Here is a 16,222-nt window from a genome sequence, read left to right as displayed (position 1 = left end):
GTAAGCTTGAACTTTGACCACCAAAATCTATTCAGTTCATCCTTGAGTCCAAGTCGACGTTTGAGCCAAATTGGAAGAAATTACGTCAAGGCGTTCCTGAGATGTCGCGTTAAAGAGCTTGGAAATGGGGTTCGTGAGGTCACAGTGACCTTGAACTTTGACGACCAAAATCTAATCAGTTCATCCTTGCATCCAAGACAACGTTCGAGCCAAATTGGAAGAAATTCTCTGAAGCTGTTCCTGAGATATCGCATTAAAGAACTTGGGAATGGTGTTTGTGAGGTCACAGTGTATAAAAAGAATAGAAACCGCACACTCTGGCTCCGATGCAATGAATTTAATAAACGGACAACGTTTCGGCCTGGTGGCCTTTGTCAAGTCATGACTTGACAAAGGCCACAAAGGCTTTCGCCGGCGGAGGCATAAAAATAACTGGAAGTCCAAAAATGACACTTTTTCTCTTCTTCCAGAGAACAACAACTTTATTGGTTATATCGAAATATCCAATAAGCGGCTATACATGGAAACCAGAAAGTCGTATGAAGAAAGACAAGCAAAGGTATAACAAAGTGTGCAAATTGTATAAAGGCACTTGTACAAGTTGATTATAAAAATGGGAGAATGGAAAGTCCCTGTGCAACAACGGTGTGTAAGACAAGAAAAGCAAGTTTAATATCAAAAGAATATGAATATAATCTATGTTGAGGAAAAAGACCAAAAATGACAGAAACTCCCCACAGAGATCATTAAAGTCGATTTTGACCTTCTTGATATCTTGTCGCTCTAATAATTCTTTAAAAAAAAATGATGTGAGGTGAAAATGGAGTTAAAGCTTCTTCAACAGAACAATCCTATGTCTCTGCAAAAGCCATAAAATCAACATTGTCTTCTGTGTACCCTGAGGCAAAGAGCACTACCAACAACAACATATCACCAATTCCATTTCTAATTTACAAAATAGAGTTATAATCCAATCTAAAAAGAACCAACGGCCTACCAACACGAGGGTCGCAGGTTCGCTCCCTCATGTTCCGGCTTGGTCGGGCGTCCATACAGGCACGATTGGCTATGTCTGCGGGTGGGAAGCAGGATTAGGGGTATCTGTCCTCAGCGTCCTGGTCGCTGCACTAGCGCCTCCTCTGGTCGTCGGGGCGCCTGTTTGGGGCGGAAAGGGAACTGGTGGGAATAGCGTGATCCTTTAACGTGCTACTGTACATCCTGCCGGTGCAGCTCCCCGCTCTCAGGTGAAAAGAAGCGGCTGGCAACTGTGCATGTGTACTTTACTTTATTTGAGAGGGACAGCATAGCCTATATGAACGAACAAAAGCTCAGGATGAAGTGTAAATATATCAGAGTTAGCAAGAATGCAAATTTTCATCTGGAGTCCCCGACATGCAACAATAAAACAAATACCACAGTAAAACCAATACGCTGACATGTGCAAGTAAAATAAGGAACCACAGCAAATACAAAACAAATACAATACAGTATAAAAGTGCAAAAGTAGGAAAAAATCTGAGCTCAGCGTCTGTTTTAAGACAGACTAAAATAAGACCAACTAAAATAACAGTTTTAAGACAGACTAAAATAACAGGGGCATTTAAATAAATGAACTAAAATAAATTAGTAAGTGCTAAAAATGTGTCGGAGGAAGCATGGTGCTACGTTACCCTGCTAGCCGGGCGCTTCTCGCTCATACTGAGCTTTAGCCCCAGGGACCCACTTAACATTTCCCATGAGACTAGCTTTTCCGCTCTCGTGGTGGGAAGTGTGGGGGGGCAGTACGGACAGTGACGCACTGTGTTTACACTACTGCCCCCCACACTTCCTGAATGGTATTGCATCAAGGACTTTTTGATATAAAAGACGTAAAAGTGGATTTTATGCAACAAGTTGGAAGCTATCTAGAAGAGGATGTTGCACATCGGATAGGGTCTTCTTCACTTCAAGTTTCTGGCTCAGGTAAATAATCTTTTAAGACCTAGCTGGTCTGATGGGAAATGCTAAGTGGGTCCCCGGGCGCTAATGCTCAGTATGAGCGAGAAGCGCCCGGCTAGCAGGGTAAGGTGCTACGGCTCTCCCCAGATCGGCAGAGGGTGGAGCAGGGGGGAATTGGCCAAGTACAATTGGGGAGAAAATGGGGGGTGGGGGGGACGGAGCAGATTTGAAAAAGCTAGAACTGTCTGCTCTTTGAGTGCAAATAAACAGGAGGCTCTTAGCTGCGCTGAGGTGTTCTAGCTGCAGTCTCGCCCCGGCGTCACGAGGGGGCATTGCCCCCTCACCCAGACTATCCCGCCCCCTCAGTCAGGACATGGCCATTTACTCTTTTTAGTTTATTTGTTTTCCCAGGATGGCGAAGGTCACCGCAGGATGCCCAAGCATGTCACACCCTACCCTGCCTGTGATTAGTTGTGTGTAGGCATGATGCAGAGCCTTTTGTAAAGCAGGCACTTGGTGGCTGTTTGTCTAATAACTTATAATAAATCTAATAAATCTCAAAGAGGAGAGGCTCTTTGGAAGAGCGTTATATTGGCATAGCAGGCACAATGAATTGCTTGATGACTGCGTCTAATCATGGTAAAACTGCTGATGTGGTGCCTAGATAAGGCAACTGGTCTGCTCATGTTTTTCTAGCTGGGAATAGTGCGTTACGTTGTCGCCCCCTCTTGGAATTTCAACGCCCCCTCTCCTTTAGACAGGACTGTCTAGCTGAAGTTACAGTCAGGCAGGAACACGGACAGGTGATATAGAGAAAATTTAAGTTATTTAAGTTGATTATGAAATAAAATCAATAGCTATAAAGCAGATACAGTTATTAGTTATTAAGTATAATTGCATACACATAGATCAATGCTGCTGCGTAACACAGACAGGCACATCATTCAGATAACATTTGCTGACACAATACAGTTGTGGCATTGGTCCTCTGCAAATGTGCCCCCCTCTGCTCCTAATCATTTTTTTTTAAATATTTGTTTTAAATTGAAACTGTGATCCCACAGTTTGGGAACAAATGGAGCAGTTGCCGGACCCCTTCAAAGGGGTCCACTTTTTCACAGCCTAATGTTGGCAGGTGTGTGTGTGTGTGTGTGTGTGTGTGTGTGTGTGTGTGTGTGTGTGTCCATTTTGAACCAGCTAGCCTTATATTGTTATTTATCCTTTCTGCTGTTATCGCATTGTTAAATCAGCATTTTATTTTTGAGCCGAGCGCAGCTGTGGTTTTCACATTTCCTCTTTCAAAGAGGAAAGAGCGCCCCCCCAGCTACAGCGGCTCTCCCCCCCCACCTACAGCGGCCACCCCACCTCACCTAGAGCGGCCCCCCCACCTACAGCGCCGCCCCCCCCCCACCTACAGCGCCCCCCCCCCCCCCCCAACTACAGCGGCCCCCCCTACAGTAGTAGTAGTCGGCATGCCAATTGGAGTAGGAATGGGAATTGGAGTAGGAATGGGGATGCAACAGTATCTTGTTTTCTTGCATGTCTTGGATGTGGTGTCACCTACAGCGGCCCCCCCACCTACAGCGGCCTCCCCACCTACCCCCACCTACAGCGGCCTCCCCACCTACAGCGACCCCCCACCTACAGTGGCCTCCCCACCTACAGCGGCCCCCCCACCTACAGTGGCCCCCCCACCTACAGCGGCCCCCCCACCTAGTGCCGTTGCTTCCAACACAAAAGGGTCCGTCTGACATCCATCTTCGCTGGTGGCTTCCTGCATGTGACAGTGACACTGGCACTTCTTGTCACATTGGCTCGCCATCTCTCTTGTGGTACTAGGGACTCACCCCTCTCTGTCCTGGCAAACGAAAATAAAACATGGCTGTTTACCAATTTACAGTAATACTGTATAGCCCAATAATTCTACACATTTGATCTTGCATTTACAGACTGACATGGTCATGGGTGACATTTGAAATTTGATTTGTTTATTTAGACGGGACAGTGCAAAATTAATGGACACAAAGAACATAATCAGAGTGTAAAAATTGCCGGATTTAGCACGAGACTCGAGCACGAGGCTCGAACACGTTGCACATGGCACGAGGCTAATTTCCATCCGTAGTCCCCAGTGATGTAGACAACAGGACAACAGGATATACAATGACCAAGGGTAACTGGTTTGCAACAAACACAGGAGAGCTGTTAATGACCACACACACACACTCTCTCCCAAGCTTACCAAGTACGCAATGACGTCGTAGCCCTGTTCCTTGAGCCACACCAGGATACAGGAGGTGTCCAGTCCCCCACTGTAGGCCAGAACCACTGTGCCTTTGGACATGATGAGAGGCGCTCAGTCTGTCAGTCCAGGTATGGCCGCTGTGCTGTGGAGAAGAGAGCAGGAGCCAGCAGTCAGTCATCATAATCACAGTCAGTCACTACCCTGAGGAGGACGAACCACTTCTGACATGAAAACAAGATCGAGAGCCCTGCGGTTGGGGAGTAGTCACACTAACCGTCTTTATCAAACAAATTATATTTGTCACGGAAACTGTGGGGAAATCTATGCCCACGTTGTAAGCCATAAACGGTTGTATTGTTCATTTTAAAAGTAGCGTGAGTGTCAGATGCTGTTGTGGCTGTGATTCCAGACTAGAGGATGTTGCTGGCATTGCGAGAGCAGGATGATGACATCTTGATACCACGTGTCATACAGAGCAATCTACTGCTTTACTCTTGCTTATTTACCTCCACTAGGGATGTTCATTTTGAAAATTTAAAAATCGATAATCGATGAGAATTAACGATCAATTATCGATTATCGATTTTATTAATACTTAGAAAATTTTCAATATATTTTTTTTTTTTTTTTACAAAATGAATGCCTATGGCAGAAAATACGAAAGACGACGTGTTCTCCTCAATGAACTCTTTATTTCAATGTGTCTCCTCTCCAACACTCCTCTTAAACAAGGCTGTTAATGACATTTGGTGTTTACTTTGCAGACTGCAAGTTTGCATGTTTAACTGTTAAACAAAAAATATGTGCGTGCTCAACGCAGCTGAGCCACACCTCTCTTACTGTAGTCTTAATTCAAATTATATAACCGCATCTTTTAGACACTTGACTTACACACATACATACAGTAGCCTACATTCACTTCTTACTGTACTGTAGTCTTAATTCAAATTATATAACCGCATCTCTTTTAGACACTTGACACACATGCATACAGTAGCCTACATTAACTTAACTTAAATAAACAATCAAAATGTACAATCCAAAACGAGAGAGAATGAGAGAGAGAGAGAGAGAGAACCAGAACGAGAGAGAGATGATGCTATAGTGTTACTTACTTCACATGCCTATTATTTAACTTGGAGCCTCATCAGGGCCGTAGCTAGCTATGAGGACGGGGAGGTCCGGACCTCCCCTAATATTTCAGAGAGAATTTTTTTTTTTTTTTTTTTTTTTTTTTATAAAACAATCTGCATGGAAAAGCATGAAAAACACGGGATCGCTTTTATTTTGAAACGAAAGGCAGGTCAGGCAGGAAGTCATCTGATGCCGCGTCCGCGGTAACTTGATTCCGAGAGAGCAGCAGCATGGTGGTGAGTGATGACTGTCTGTCTGCCTGGCGAGATAATTGAAGGTGAGCGACCTGCGAGACAGTGAGCGAGTGAACGACAGACAGTGAGTGACACTGACAGATTTATTAGCAACAACCAAGAAAGTAAGTGTCTAGTCTGTCTCTTAAGTAATGTTACCTGTGTGACACGTTGGGATGCTACTGGCTAATCATGCATGATGCCAATTGCCAAGCTCCCGAAGTCAGGTATGCAGGTGGCTATATGCATGGTTTCAGTTTCATGACCCAATAAGTAACAAAAAGAGGTGGTGTAAAGTTAAAAACAACATAATATATTTTATTTTATTTTTCAATCGTTCCTATCAGGAATAAATAAATGTCCCTCTGTATGTTTTTTTTATTATCGATGATGACTTTGTGTGTTGTGTACGGCTTGGGTTGTGTACCTGTGTTTGTAGGTGTCATTTTGATATGAATTTGGCTAAAACAGTTTGTGTTTGTTAGTTACAATTATGTTGACAGGAGAGCTGAGCAGGTGGTGACATGAAAGAGAATATACTGAATAATGACATCACAACAGTATAATCCTAATGTTGATTTAAAATTATATATTACTCTAAATATGGCTTAAAAAGGGGAAAAAAAATTGAGTTGAGCAGGTGGTGACATGAAAGAGAATATACTGAATAATGACATCACAACAGTATAATCCTAATGTTGATTTAAAATGATATATTACTCTAAATATGGCTTAAAAAGGGGAAAAAAAATTGAGTTGAGCAGGTGGTGACATGAAAGAGAATATACTGAATAATGACATCACAACAGTATAATCCTAATGTTGATTTAAAATGATATATTACTCTAAATATGGCTTAAAAAGGGGAAAAAAAATTGAGTTGAGCAGGTGGTGACATGAAAGAGAATATACTGAATAATGACATCACAACAGTATAATCCTAATGTTGATTTAAAATGATATATTACTCTAAATATGGCTTAAAAAGGGGAAAAAAAATTGAGTTGAGCAGGTGGTGACATGAAAGAGAATATACTGAATAATGACATCACAACAGTATAATCCTAATGTTGATTTAAAATGATATATTACTCTAAATATGGCTTAAAAAGGGGAGAAAAAAAATCAATTTTTTTTCGGCGGCGCCCCCTTGCTGGACCTCCCCTATTTCGGAACTCTGGCTACGGCCCTGAGCCTCATAACACAAATGAGTGACTCATGAAGGCGTGGTGACTAGTGTCCCATGAAACAACAAAGTGAAGTTTAACTCCAGCAGCGTCCATCGGCCTACTGATTCTTGTTTAGGAAGATAAGCATGTTAACATGCTGTGGGGTGAGACGCGAACGCAGCTTATTGACGGTCAGTCCAGCAGCAGAGAAGACGCGCTCTGAAGGGACCGAAGTTGCAGGAATGCACAGGTATCGTCCCGCTAACTTCGCCAGCCTGGGGAACCTGCCTTCATTCACTTTCCACCACTCTGCAGCGCTGCACTCCAGGGACAGGGGAGTCTCCCTCATGAAGTGGGTAACTTCGTCTTGCATCCCAGCGTCGTTGCGACAAGTGGAGTATTCCTTCCCAAGCAGCATGGCCATAGCAGAGGCTGGCGTGGCTGGGCCGACCGCCTCCTCTGTGTCGGACTCGGAGTCATCAGACAACGCCACCGCATCATCTCCCCCAGCCTGTGGGAGAGCCGCCTCGCCCGCATCCAGTGCCTCTCCAAGTTGAACCAGCCTCGCATTTGCAGCCACTCTCTGTTTTGGTGTCAGAAAGCTCAGGTGTTTGTGCCGGGCATCTAGCATCGATGCAATCACGGGGGCAGATGACACCACATCATCAGTCTGAAGCTGTACAAAAAATAAAGTGAAAAAGAAAAATCAATAATCAGAAGAAATGCTGCATATATATATATATATATATATATATATATATATATATATATATATATATATATATATATATATATATATATATATATATATTATATAATGTAAATATAATTACTTCTTATTCTTAATTATGGATGGACAACATCACGTCACCTAAATGGTTTCTCTCAGACTCTTACCTTCATGCGCTTGATGAGGGAGTTCCGCACTTTTGTCTTGAATTCGACGACTCTGGGCACGTCTCCTTCTTCCTCCCCGAGATGATTGTTGATGAGCCCGAAGGTCACTGGATATGTGTTTGAAACCGATACTTCCTTCTCTGAAGACATGAGAGTTGTGGCACACTTCAGTGCTGCTAACACAGGCTGTGTGTCTTCCATCAGCTGCCAGTACTCTTCTTTCAGCTCCAGCACCCTGGCATCTTGCAGCTTGGTCACCGTCCGATCCGACAAGACAGCGACAACCGCCCACCGCTCGATCACCAGCCGGTTGAACATGGCGCAGACGGAGTTCCACCTGGTTTTACATGATTGAACAAGCTTGTGATGCTCCTTTTTATTCGGGTTCATCTGTTGCTGTTTGGCCAGCAGCGCGTTGCTTGCCACAGCGCTGTGATTGAAGTGGCTAACGAGTTTGCCAGCAGCAGAGATGACACGGTGCAGGTATATCGCAAATCCATCGTTAATGGCCAACTGCAGCGTATGCGCAAAGCACGGAACAGATAGCCAGTTGACTCTGGTGGGGTCGTTGGCAGCGGTGATATTGGCGGCGTTGTCGTGGACGCATGCTTGAACCTTGCCTTCAATTCCCCACTCCTCCACAGCTTGGTTCAGCTTTTCAGCAATGTGGTCGGCTGTATGGCGGCCTGGCAGGCTTTCAGTGAGCAGGACCGCTGACTTCATTTTCCAGCCGTCATCAAAGTAGTGACATGTGATGGTGATGTAGCTTTGCGTGGTCAAGGCGGTCCAGCAGTCAGTGGTTAGCGCAACACACTGGGCTGTGGCTAGCTGGACAAACAGCTCTTGCTTTCGCTTTAGAAAGCGCTTTTCAATCCGCCTGGTAATGGTGCTTCGCGAGGGAAGCTCATACGCTGGCTCAATCACGTTCATCAGGTGTTGAAAACCGTTGCCCTCAACGATATTTATGGGCAGCAAATCTGTCTCGATGAGGTTGCATACGGCCTGGGTGATTTTTTCTGTACGCCGGCCATCACATCTCCTCCCCGCTAACGCCGCAGCGATGGTGGGCTGAGACGACAACGAGGCGGCGGCATCATCTTCCTGGTTAACCAGCCTCGGATGTACGCTGTTCAAGTGGTGAATCATTGGCGTCGTAGCCGTGTTGTACTTATAAACTACATCACAGTTCTTGCAATATACGAGGTCGTCTTTTAACTCGAAATGGTCCCACACAAAACTTCGCTTTGCACGCTTCATTTCCTCTGTCTGCTGTGTTCGTTTCACTTCAGTTCTTCTCGCTCAATTAGACCACACCCATACCCCCACCCACAGAGGTGTTCTGTTCATTGTTCTCTGTCTGTCCAATTGCGCCCTCTCCTGGTTGCAAACACTAGTGAACATCAAATTTGATAGTTATAGCAGTTTGATTTGACCAATTTTTTTTTTTTAATCGATCCAAATGCCACAGGATCGATTCCAATCCTTAACGATCGATTATCGATTTTCGATAATTGATGAACATCCCTAACCTCCACCATAACACACTGCGAGCTAGAACACGTTTTATAGGGGAAACTATTAAGGACGAACCATTTCTTTATGATGTGAAAATAAGTGCCCTGGTATAACCCTGGTCGGGGAGTAGTAGTACCGATCCTCTTTAAAATAACGACATTTGACATGGAAACTGTGCGGAAATAATATGCCCATGTTATAAGCGAGAATCGGCTATAAAGCAGGGGGACTGCTGTGATGGTGGTCCTTGCTGGTCCTCCAGATGAGGATGTGCGTACGCAGCGTGCGTGGCAGGCAGCAAACCGGCTAGAGAGGGCTGATGACATCCTGATCTGAAATGTCATCCAGACCAGAGTCTGTTCCTTTAACGTTTAACGTGCTCAGTTTACCCGCAACACAACACACACCGCGAGGGGAACACGTTTGCTTTTACACAGGAAACAAATGTTGTGGAACAGCTGAGAAGTGAACAGTTCCCACCTGTTCAGCAAAGATCCTGGCTAAAAATTGACATCATTGACAGCAGCATGCTCGATCAGATCAACGGCTTTTTAGCCAATGGTAATTGAATACAATGTTCGTTGAAACATGAAAACACAAAAGGCAATATAGTACTTACGTAACCGTTAATTTGTTTGTAGAGAGATTGGGAAACGTCGTAGCCTATGTTGGCGTTGTAGAGGTCGTCAAGCCAGCGAAGCAGCAGCGTGAATGGGATTCACTCCAAGGCACCGACTACACGCTGGACGCATGCGATTCCGCGCGCACCAGACCTGCCCACCGAGATAATGATATGCATGACGCTTGTGGGCGTAATGCATATCATTATCTCGGATCTTCTGCCTTCTTATGTCCCAGCAAGCATTTTTAGGTTGAAAAGACGTTTAAAAAACGTTTAGGGTAAACGTTGAAAAAACGTGCAAGAAAGGTTCAAGAGTGAAAGTTTTTTCACCGACTATTTGCAGACGTTGATTAAACATTCAAGTTTAGACCATATTTCACCAAGATCTTAAATTAAAAATTCAACACCACTTATGGGATTCGAACTACGTTCTCCCAGTTCAAACCGAGCTCTCCATGGTATGAGCTATACTTTTTCTTGTATTACATGGGGGGCCGGGCACATATATACTCTATCTTGCACACAACTTGTAGACTCCACGATTGTAGGCTCAACAATCGGGAGGACAGGTTATTTTATGTGATGTGTACAAGACTATAATATTATGTAACAGACTAAAATTATGTTGCAGACCAGTGCAGACTTGCTTTGGTCTAGTCAGTCACAGCTAGCTAGCGACTAAGTAGGCTACTTTGCATCATGCATGCGGCTGCTGCATTTCATAGTATTGCGCTAAACTATTAACCATATGTGTCCTGGAAGCTTTTTGCTGGCACCACATAGCCTATATAGTCCCATATTTATGATATTTCATGTGACATAAAATGCGTTGAAATGTAGTTTTCGTGTAATAATAATAATAATGCATTTCATTTAAAAGTGCCTTTCAGGTCACTCAAGGACACTTTACAGGGTTAAAATCAGATGCAGAACAACAGATACAAGCAAACAGTATAAAATATAAGAGAGTGCAAGGGAAATAAGATAAAACAAAAACAAAGAAACTAAACAGTAAACAAAGAAAACACCATGGAAATTACAGGGAGTATGCTAATTTGAAAAGGTGAGTTTTGAGGCTGGATTTGAACAGGGGGAGGGTGTCAATATTGCGGATGTCAGGAGGGAGTGAAGTTCCAGAGTTTGGGAGCAGAGCGGCTGAAAGCTCTGCTCCCCATGGTGGTGAGCCGGGCAGAAGGGACAGTGAGGTGGATGGAGGAGGAGGATCTGAGGGAGCGGGTAGAGGTGGCAGTGTGCAGGTCAGACAGATAAGGAGGGGCGAGGTTGTGGATGGCTTTGAATGTGTGCAGGAGGATTTTAAAGTCTATTTAACAGGGAGCCAATGGAGTTGCTGTAGGACGGGTAATGTGATGGAAGGAGGGGGTTTTGGAGACGATGCGGGCGGCTGAGTTCTGGACCAGTTGGAGCTTATGGAGGGATTTCTGAGGGAGACCAAAGAGGAGGGAGTTACAGTAATCAATGCGGGAAGTGACAAGGCTGTGCACGAGAATAGCGGTGGTGTGGGGGGTGAGGGAAGGGCGGAGACGATTGATGTTGCGTAGGTGGAAATAAGCAGACCGGGTGATATTATTGATGTGAGATTTGAAGGAAAGTGAGCTGTCGAGGATGACAGCCAGACTCTTGACCTGAGGGGAGGGGGAAACTATGGAGTCTGCCAGGTCCCCAAAGTTGCATGACTGACTCTTCAGTTTCAAGTCTGTCACAAACTCTTCTACTGACTCTGTCTCAGTCTGGTTCTTGCTGTTGAGCCATTTGTTGAACACATATCTTTCATATTGTAGCATTGCGGTGTGGCTAACTAAGCTAGCAGATAGACAGAGACGGACAAGTTACACTTTTACCTCACGTGAGTGTTATTTATTTCCTGCCGCAGCTCACAGAGTAACCCGGGAGTTGGAGGTGCTCCGATAACTTGTATAAACAGCCGGTTTCGGTAGCCTACCTAATACTACTGGTAGCGTGTCTCTCAGACGGTGCAGTAACGTGAGTCTCTTCTTTCAGACTCTCCCGGAACAACAACAACAGAACGGTGTTACACCTAAAAGCTTCCCCCTGGTCCCACCCCGTTGACCCACCGGCATATACCCCTACGGAGCACCCCCCTCCACTAGCACACACCCACTCCCCCATCCCACGTCCTCCAGCGTTACACTGCCCCCCCCCCCCTTTTAATACTCCTCACCCCCGAGGCCCTCCACTTCATAATCCGCATAACGCTGGGGTGCCCTTCGCAGTCTCCTGGGCCTAGCCCCTCCCACAGTTCCATTCCCCCCATTGTTCTCGCTCAACCCCCCTCCCCGCCGAGGCGTACTTGGACTGTCCATCCGTGGCGGCTCAGGGGGCGCTTGCAGACCCCCCGGGGACTGTTGAGGCACCAGTTGACCCCCCTCCCCCGGTGACTGCGGCGGCGTCCTGTTTGGCCTCCCATCAGCAGCCTGGCCCGTCCCTCGGTACGGCGCCAGACGATCGCGGTGCAGCACCACCACCCGCCCCTGCGGAGCCATCTTCGTCCTGTAGGTCACCTCCCCCATCCGTTCCAACACACAGCACGGCCCGACCCAGTGGCTCTGCAACTTGGGTGATTTCCCCTTCGTCCTCTTCGGCCCATATACCCACACTAAGTCCCCTGCCCGGAAATGCGTTCCCTTAGTGTGCAGGTCATATCCTCTCTTCTGCCGCACTCCAGCCATCTCCGATTGCTTCCTAGCAAACTTGTGCGCCACTTCCAATCTCCCCTTCAGCTGAGACGCATACTCCACGCCTGCGGGCACCTGAGGCGCGTCCGGCGGCTGTCCATATGCCAACGCTGGCGGCGTTCTGAGTTCTCTCCCCAGCATCAGCAGGGCGGGGGTACATCCTGTAGTCTCCTGGGTTGCCGAGCGACATGCCAGTAGGACCAGCGGCAGCTGTAAGTCCTAGTCTTTCTGATCTTTAGACACCACCAGGGCCAGCTGTACCCCCAGGGTGCGATTGAACCTCTCCACCAACCCGTCGCTCTGAGGGTGGAGTGGTGTCGTACGGGTCTTGTGTATGGACAACTGTCTGCACATCTCCGCAAACAGTTTCGCCTCAAAATTCCTCCCTTGATCCGAGTGTAGCTCAGTGGGGACCCCGAACCGGCTGAACATCCCTTCAATCAGCACTTCACATACCGTAGCCGCCTCTTGATCCGGAACGGCGTAGGCTTCCGGCCATTTTGTGAAATAGTCCATCGCGACTACCACAAACCGGCTACCCCACGGGGTGCGTGGAAACGGCCCCAGCACGTCTACAGCCACTCTGTCCATGGGCGCCCCCACCTGGTACTGCTGTAATGGAGCTCTGCTTCGTCCCGTGGGACCTTTGCGGGCCACACAGGGGTCACATTTCTGGCAGTATGCCTGCACATCCCTCCTGCAAGTGCTCCAATAGAATGTCTCTCTGACCTTATTGAGTGTCTTGTTCTCCCCGAAGTGTCCCACCCCCGGACGGCCGTGACTGAACTGCAGCCCTTCTTCCTGCCGGCCCTTAGGCACCACCACCTGCCATTTCTCCCGGCCCGAACTCGGCTCCTTCCACCGCCTGCAGAGCACACCATCCTTCAGCGCCAACCCCTCCCATTGTGACCACAGCCCCCATAATGAAGGACCTGCGGCTGCAATGTCGGGCCATTCTGGTCTCCGATTCTCCGCCAACCACCCCAGCACCACCCTCAGTTCCGGATCAGCGTCCTGTTCCCCGGCCCAGTGTATCGGGTCGTCAAGCCGCAGAGCCATACAGAGCTCTGCTCTCCCCTCCCTTGCATCCGCACGGTTGCAGTGAGAGCAGTCGGTCCCGCACAGCCGTCTCGAGAGCCCATCCGCGTTGGTATGGACGGTTCCTCTTCTGTGCTCAATAGAGAAGTTGTACTCCTGCCGCTTCTCTATCCACCTCGCCACTTGTCCCTCCGGCTCCTTGAAGGACATGAGCCACTTGAGCGATGCGTGGTCTGTCCGAACCGTGAAGTGAATCCCACACAAGTAGTACTTGAAATGTTTCACTGCGTCCACCACTGCCAGCAGCTCTCTCCGGGTCACACAGTAGTTCCGCTCTGCCTTATTGAATGCCCTGCTGTAATAAGCGATCACTCGTTCTCCCTCAGGGGTGACCTGGGCGAGCACCGCTCCCAGGGCATCTCTGCTCGCATCTGTATCCAACAGATACTCTCCATCAGGATCCGGAGTCGTCAGCACTGGGGATCGACACAGAGCGGCCTTGAGTGCGTCGAATGCCTGCTGCTGCTCGGGGCCCCACGTGAAGCGTACATGATCTTTGGTCAGGAAATTTAGGGGCGCCGCCACCGTCGAGAACCCCGGAATAAATCGTCTGTAGTAGGCCGCCAGACCCACAAACGACTTTACCTCCGATACACTTGTTGGCATTGGCCAGTCCCGAACCGCAGAAGTCTTCTTCTCCACTGTACTCACTCCCTCCCCGCTCAGCTTGTGGCCGAGGAAGATGAGCTCTCTGCGCAGGAACTTGCATTTCCCCGGGTTCAATTTTAACCCTGCCTGCTGTATCTTGGAGAAGGCCAGGCGAAGCGCCCCCAGAGCGGTGTGGAAGTCCGGTCCGTGTATCAGGACATCATCAAGGTAGATCTCTCTGTTCTGTGCGGGCACCTCAGCCAAAACTCTGTCCATAAGTCTTTCAAAGGTCGCTGGCGCGTTGCACAGCCCGAAAGGCATCACTGTGAATTGCCATAATCCCGAGCCTGTGGTGAAAGCTGTCTTGGGCCGGGCTGCCGCTGACAGTGGCACCTGCCAGTATCCGCTCTTTAGGTCCAACGACGAGAACCAAGCGGAGCCCCTGATTCCATCCAGTGCATCGTCGACTCGGGGTGGGGGGTAGGAGTCTTTGACGGTCACGTCATTCACTGGCCGGAAATCCACACAGAAAGGCAAATCATCCACATCTTTCTTTGGCACCATGACTACCGGTGAGACCCATGCGCTGTTTGAGGGCTCAATCACTCCAGCCACCCGCATTTCCTCTAAACACTTTTGTGCTGCTGCCTGCCTTTTCAGCGGGATACGTCGCGGCCGCTGTCTGATGGGGTGAGCCTTGCCCGTGTCTATGTCGTGCTCAATCAATTGCGTCCGGCCCAAGTCTGTGGGGGAGGTGGAGAAAACGGACCGATACTCCCAGAGCACATCGTGCAACTGCCGCTGCTCCATCTCCGAGAGTCCCTCTCTGTTCTGTTCCCACACTGTCTTTACGGCTTCCTCCCGGGGGTCGGGAGTGGGGGAAACCACCGCTCTGCACACGGCCACTGTCTCAGCCGCAGGAACTCCAATCGGTCGGCGACTCCGCTGGGGTAGGGCCTCCCATGAGGGCTCTGCAGGGGTCTCCTCTTCTGGAGGGGACATATTGAGCCCCCCCTCATGTGTTTGGTCCCTCATCAGAGCATCGTGCTGCAACGGCCTTTCCTTTATATCCGCTACGTGCTCTGTCTGTGCTTCCCCCGGACACGCCCCCATTGAGGCTGACTCTCTTAAATCCCCGTTATCCCCCGTTTCTGTGTCCCGGGCCCCCCCCCACAACATAGGCAGTGGTGTGCCGCCTTTAAATGTCACTGTCCCCCGTGGCCAATCTACCACCCCCCCATTAACCTTCATGAAATCAAACCCCAGAATGCACTGCTCACGGATATCGGCCACCCACATGCGACATGGAAAACTCTGTTCCCCTACCTGCACCACCACTGCATGCTGACCCAGTGTGTGAGCCCTGTCCCCCGTCGCTGTGAGGAAGGGGCGGACATTAGGACTCACTTGCAGCTCCTCCCCTACAAGATCTGTGCGAATGAATGTCCCCGAGGACCCGGAGTCCACTAAGGCCATAACATGCCTCCCGTTGATTGAAGCCTTCACCCTTGCTACTTCAGGCCCTTGAGGGGCCCCTGTGCACTCTTCAGCCAGACAGTTGTTAAGGCCCGGCGATGGCAGAGAATGTGTCAGGTCCGGGGCGGAGTAACCTCTTCCTACTCCGCCCCCCTCTCGTTTCCCGGCAGGTGCTCCCGCTGGGGTCTGGAGTCCATGGCTAAGGGGCAGTTGTATTGGATGTGCCCCTTCTCACCACATCGCCAACAGACGCGGTCCTGTGCCTCTGTCCAGCCACGCTGCGATTCTCCGTCCGTTCTGGGGGTTTGAGGGAACTGTGCCTGTGCAGAGGGTCTAGCTGGGGGAAACAGCGATTCTCCGTCCGTCCTGAGGGCTTGAGGGAACCGTGCCTGTGCAGGGGGTCTAGCTGGGAAAAACTGTGATTCTCCGTCTGTCCTGAGGCTTTTAGGGAACCGTGCCTGTGCAGGGGGTCTAGGTGGGGGAAACTGCTGGGGTCTCCTAACCCGTCCTTCAGTGAGTACCTGCTCCACTTCCTGTGCGTGCTCCAATGCGCTATCCCACGAGGGAGGGTTGCTGAGGCGAACCTGCTCCCG

The 16,222-nt window shown here is 48.7% G+C and overlaps 1 protein-coding gene across 1 annotated transcript; it reads right to left on the bottom strand.

Annotated features, from left to right (window-relative positions):
- Positions 1-6,837: 6,837 nt before the first annotated feature.
- On the bottom strand, positions 6,838-8,762 carry LOC310795351 (E3 SUMO-protein ligase ZBED1-like; the record flags this gene model as incomplete). Its single annotated transcript, XM_083657390.1, has 2 exons — positions 6,838-7,395; positions 7,617-8,762. 2 exons carry the CDS (start codon positions 8,760-8,762, stop codon positions 6,838-6,840), a joined length of 1,704 nt encoding a protein of 567 aa, XP_083513516.1.
- Between the last annotated feature and the right edge of the window lie 7,460 nt (positions 8,763-16,222).

This window comes from Poromitra crassiceps, assembly GCF_964638095.1.
Source record: "Poromitra crassiceps genome assembly, chromosome: 21".
NCBI classification, from domain to species: Eukaryota; Metazoa; Chordata; class Actinopteri; order Beryciformes; family Melamphaidae; genus Poromitra; species Poromitra crassiceps.
Note: the sequence above shows the minus strand (reverse complement) of the source record. Positions and strands in the feature narration are given on the sequence as shown.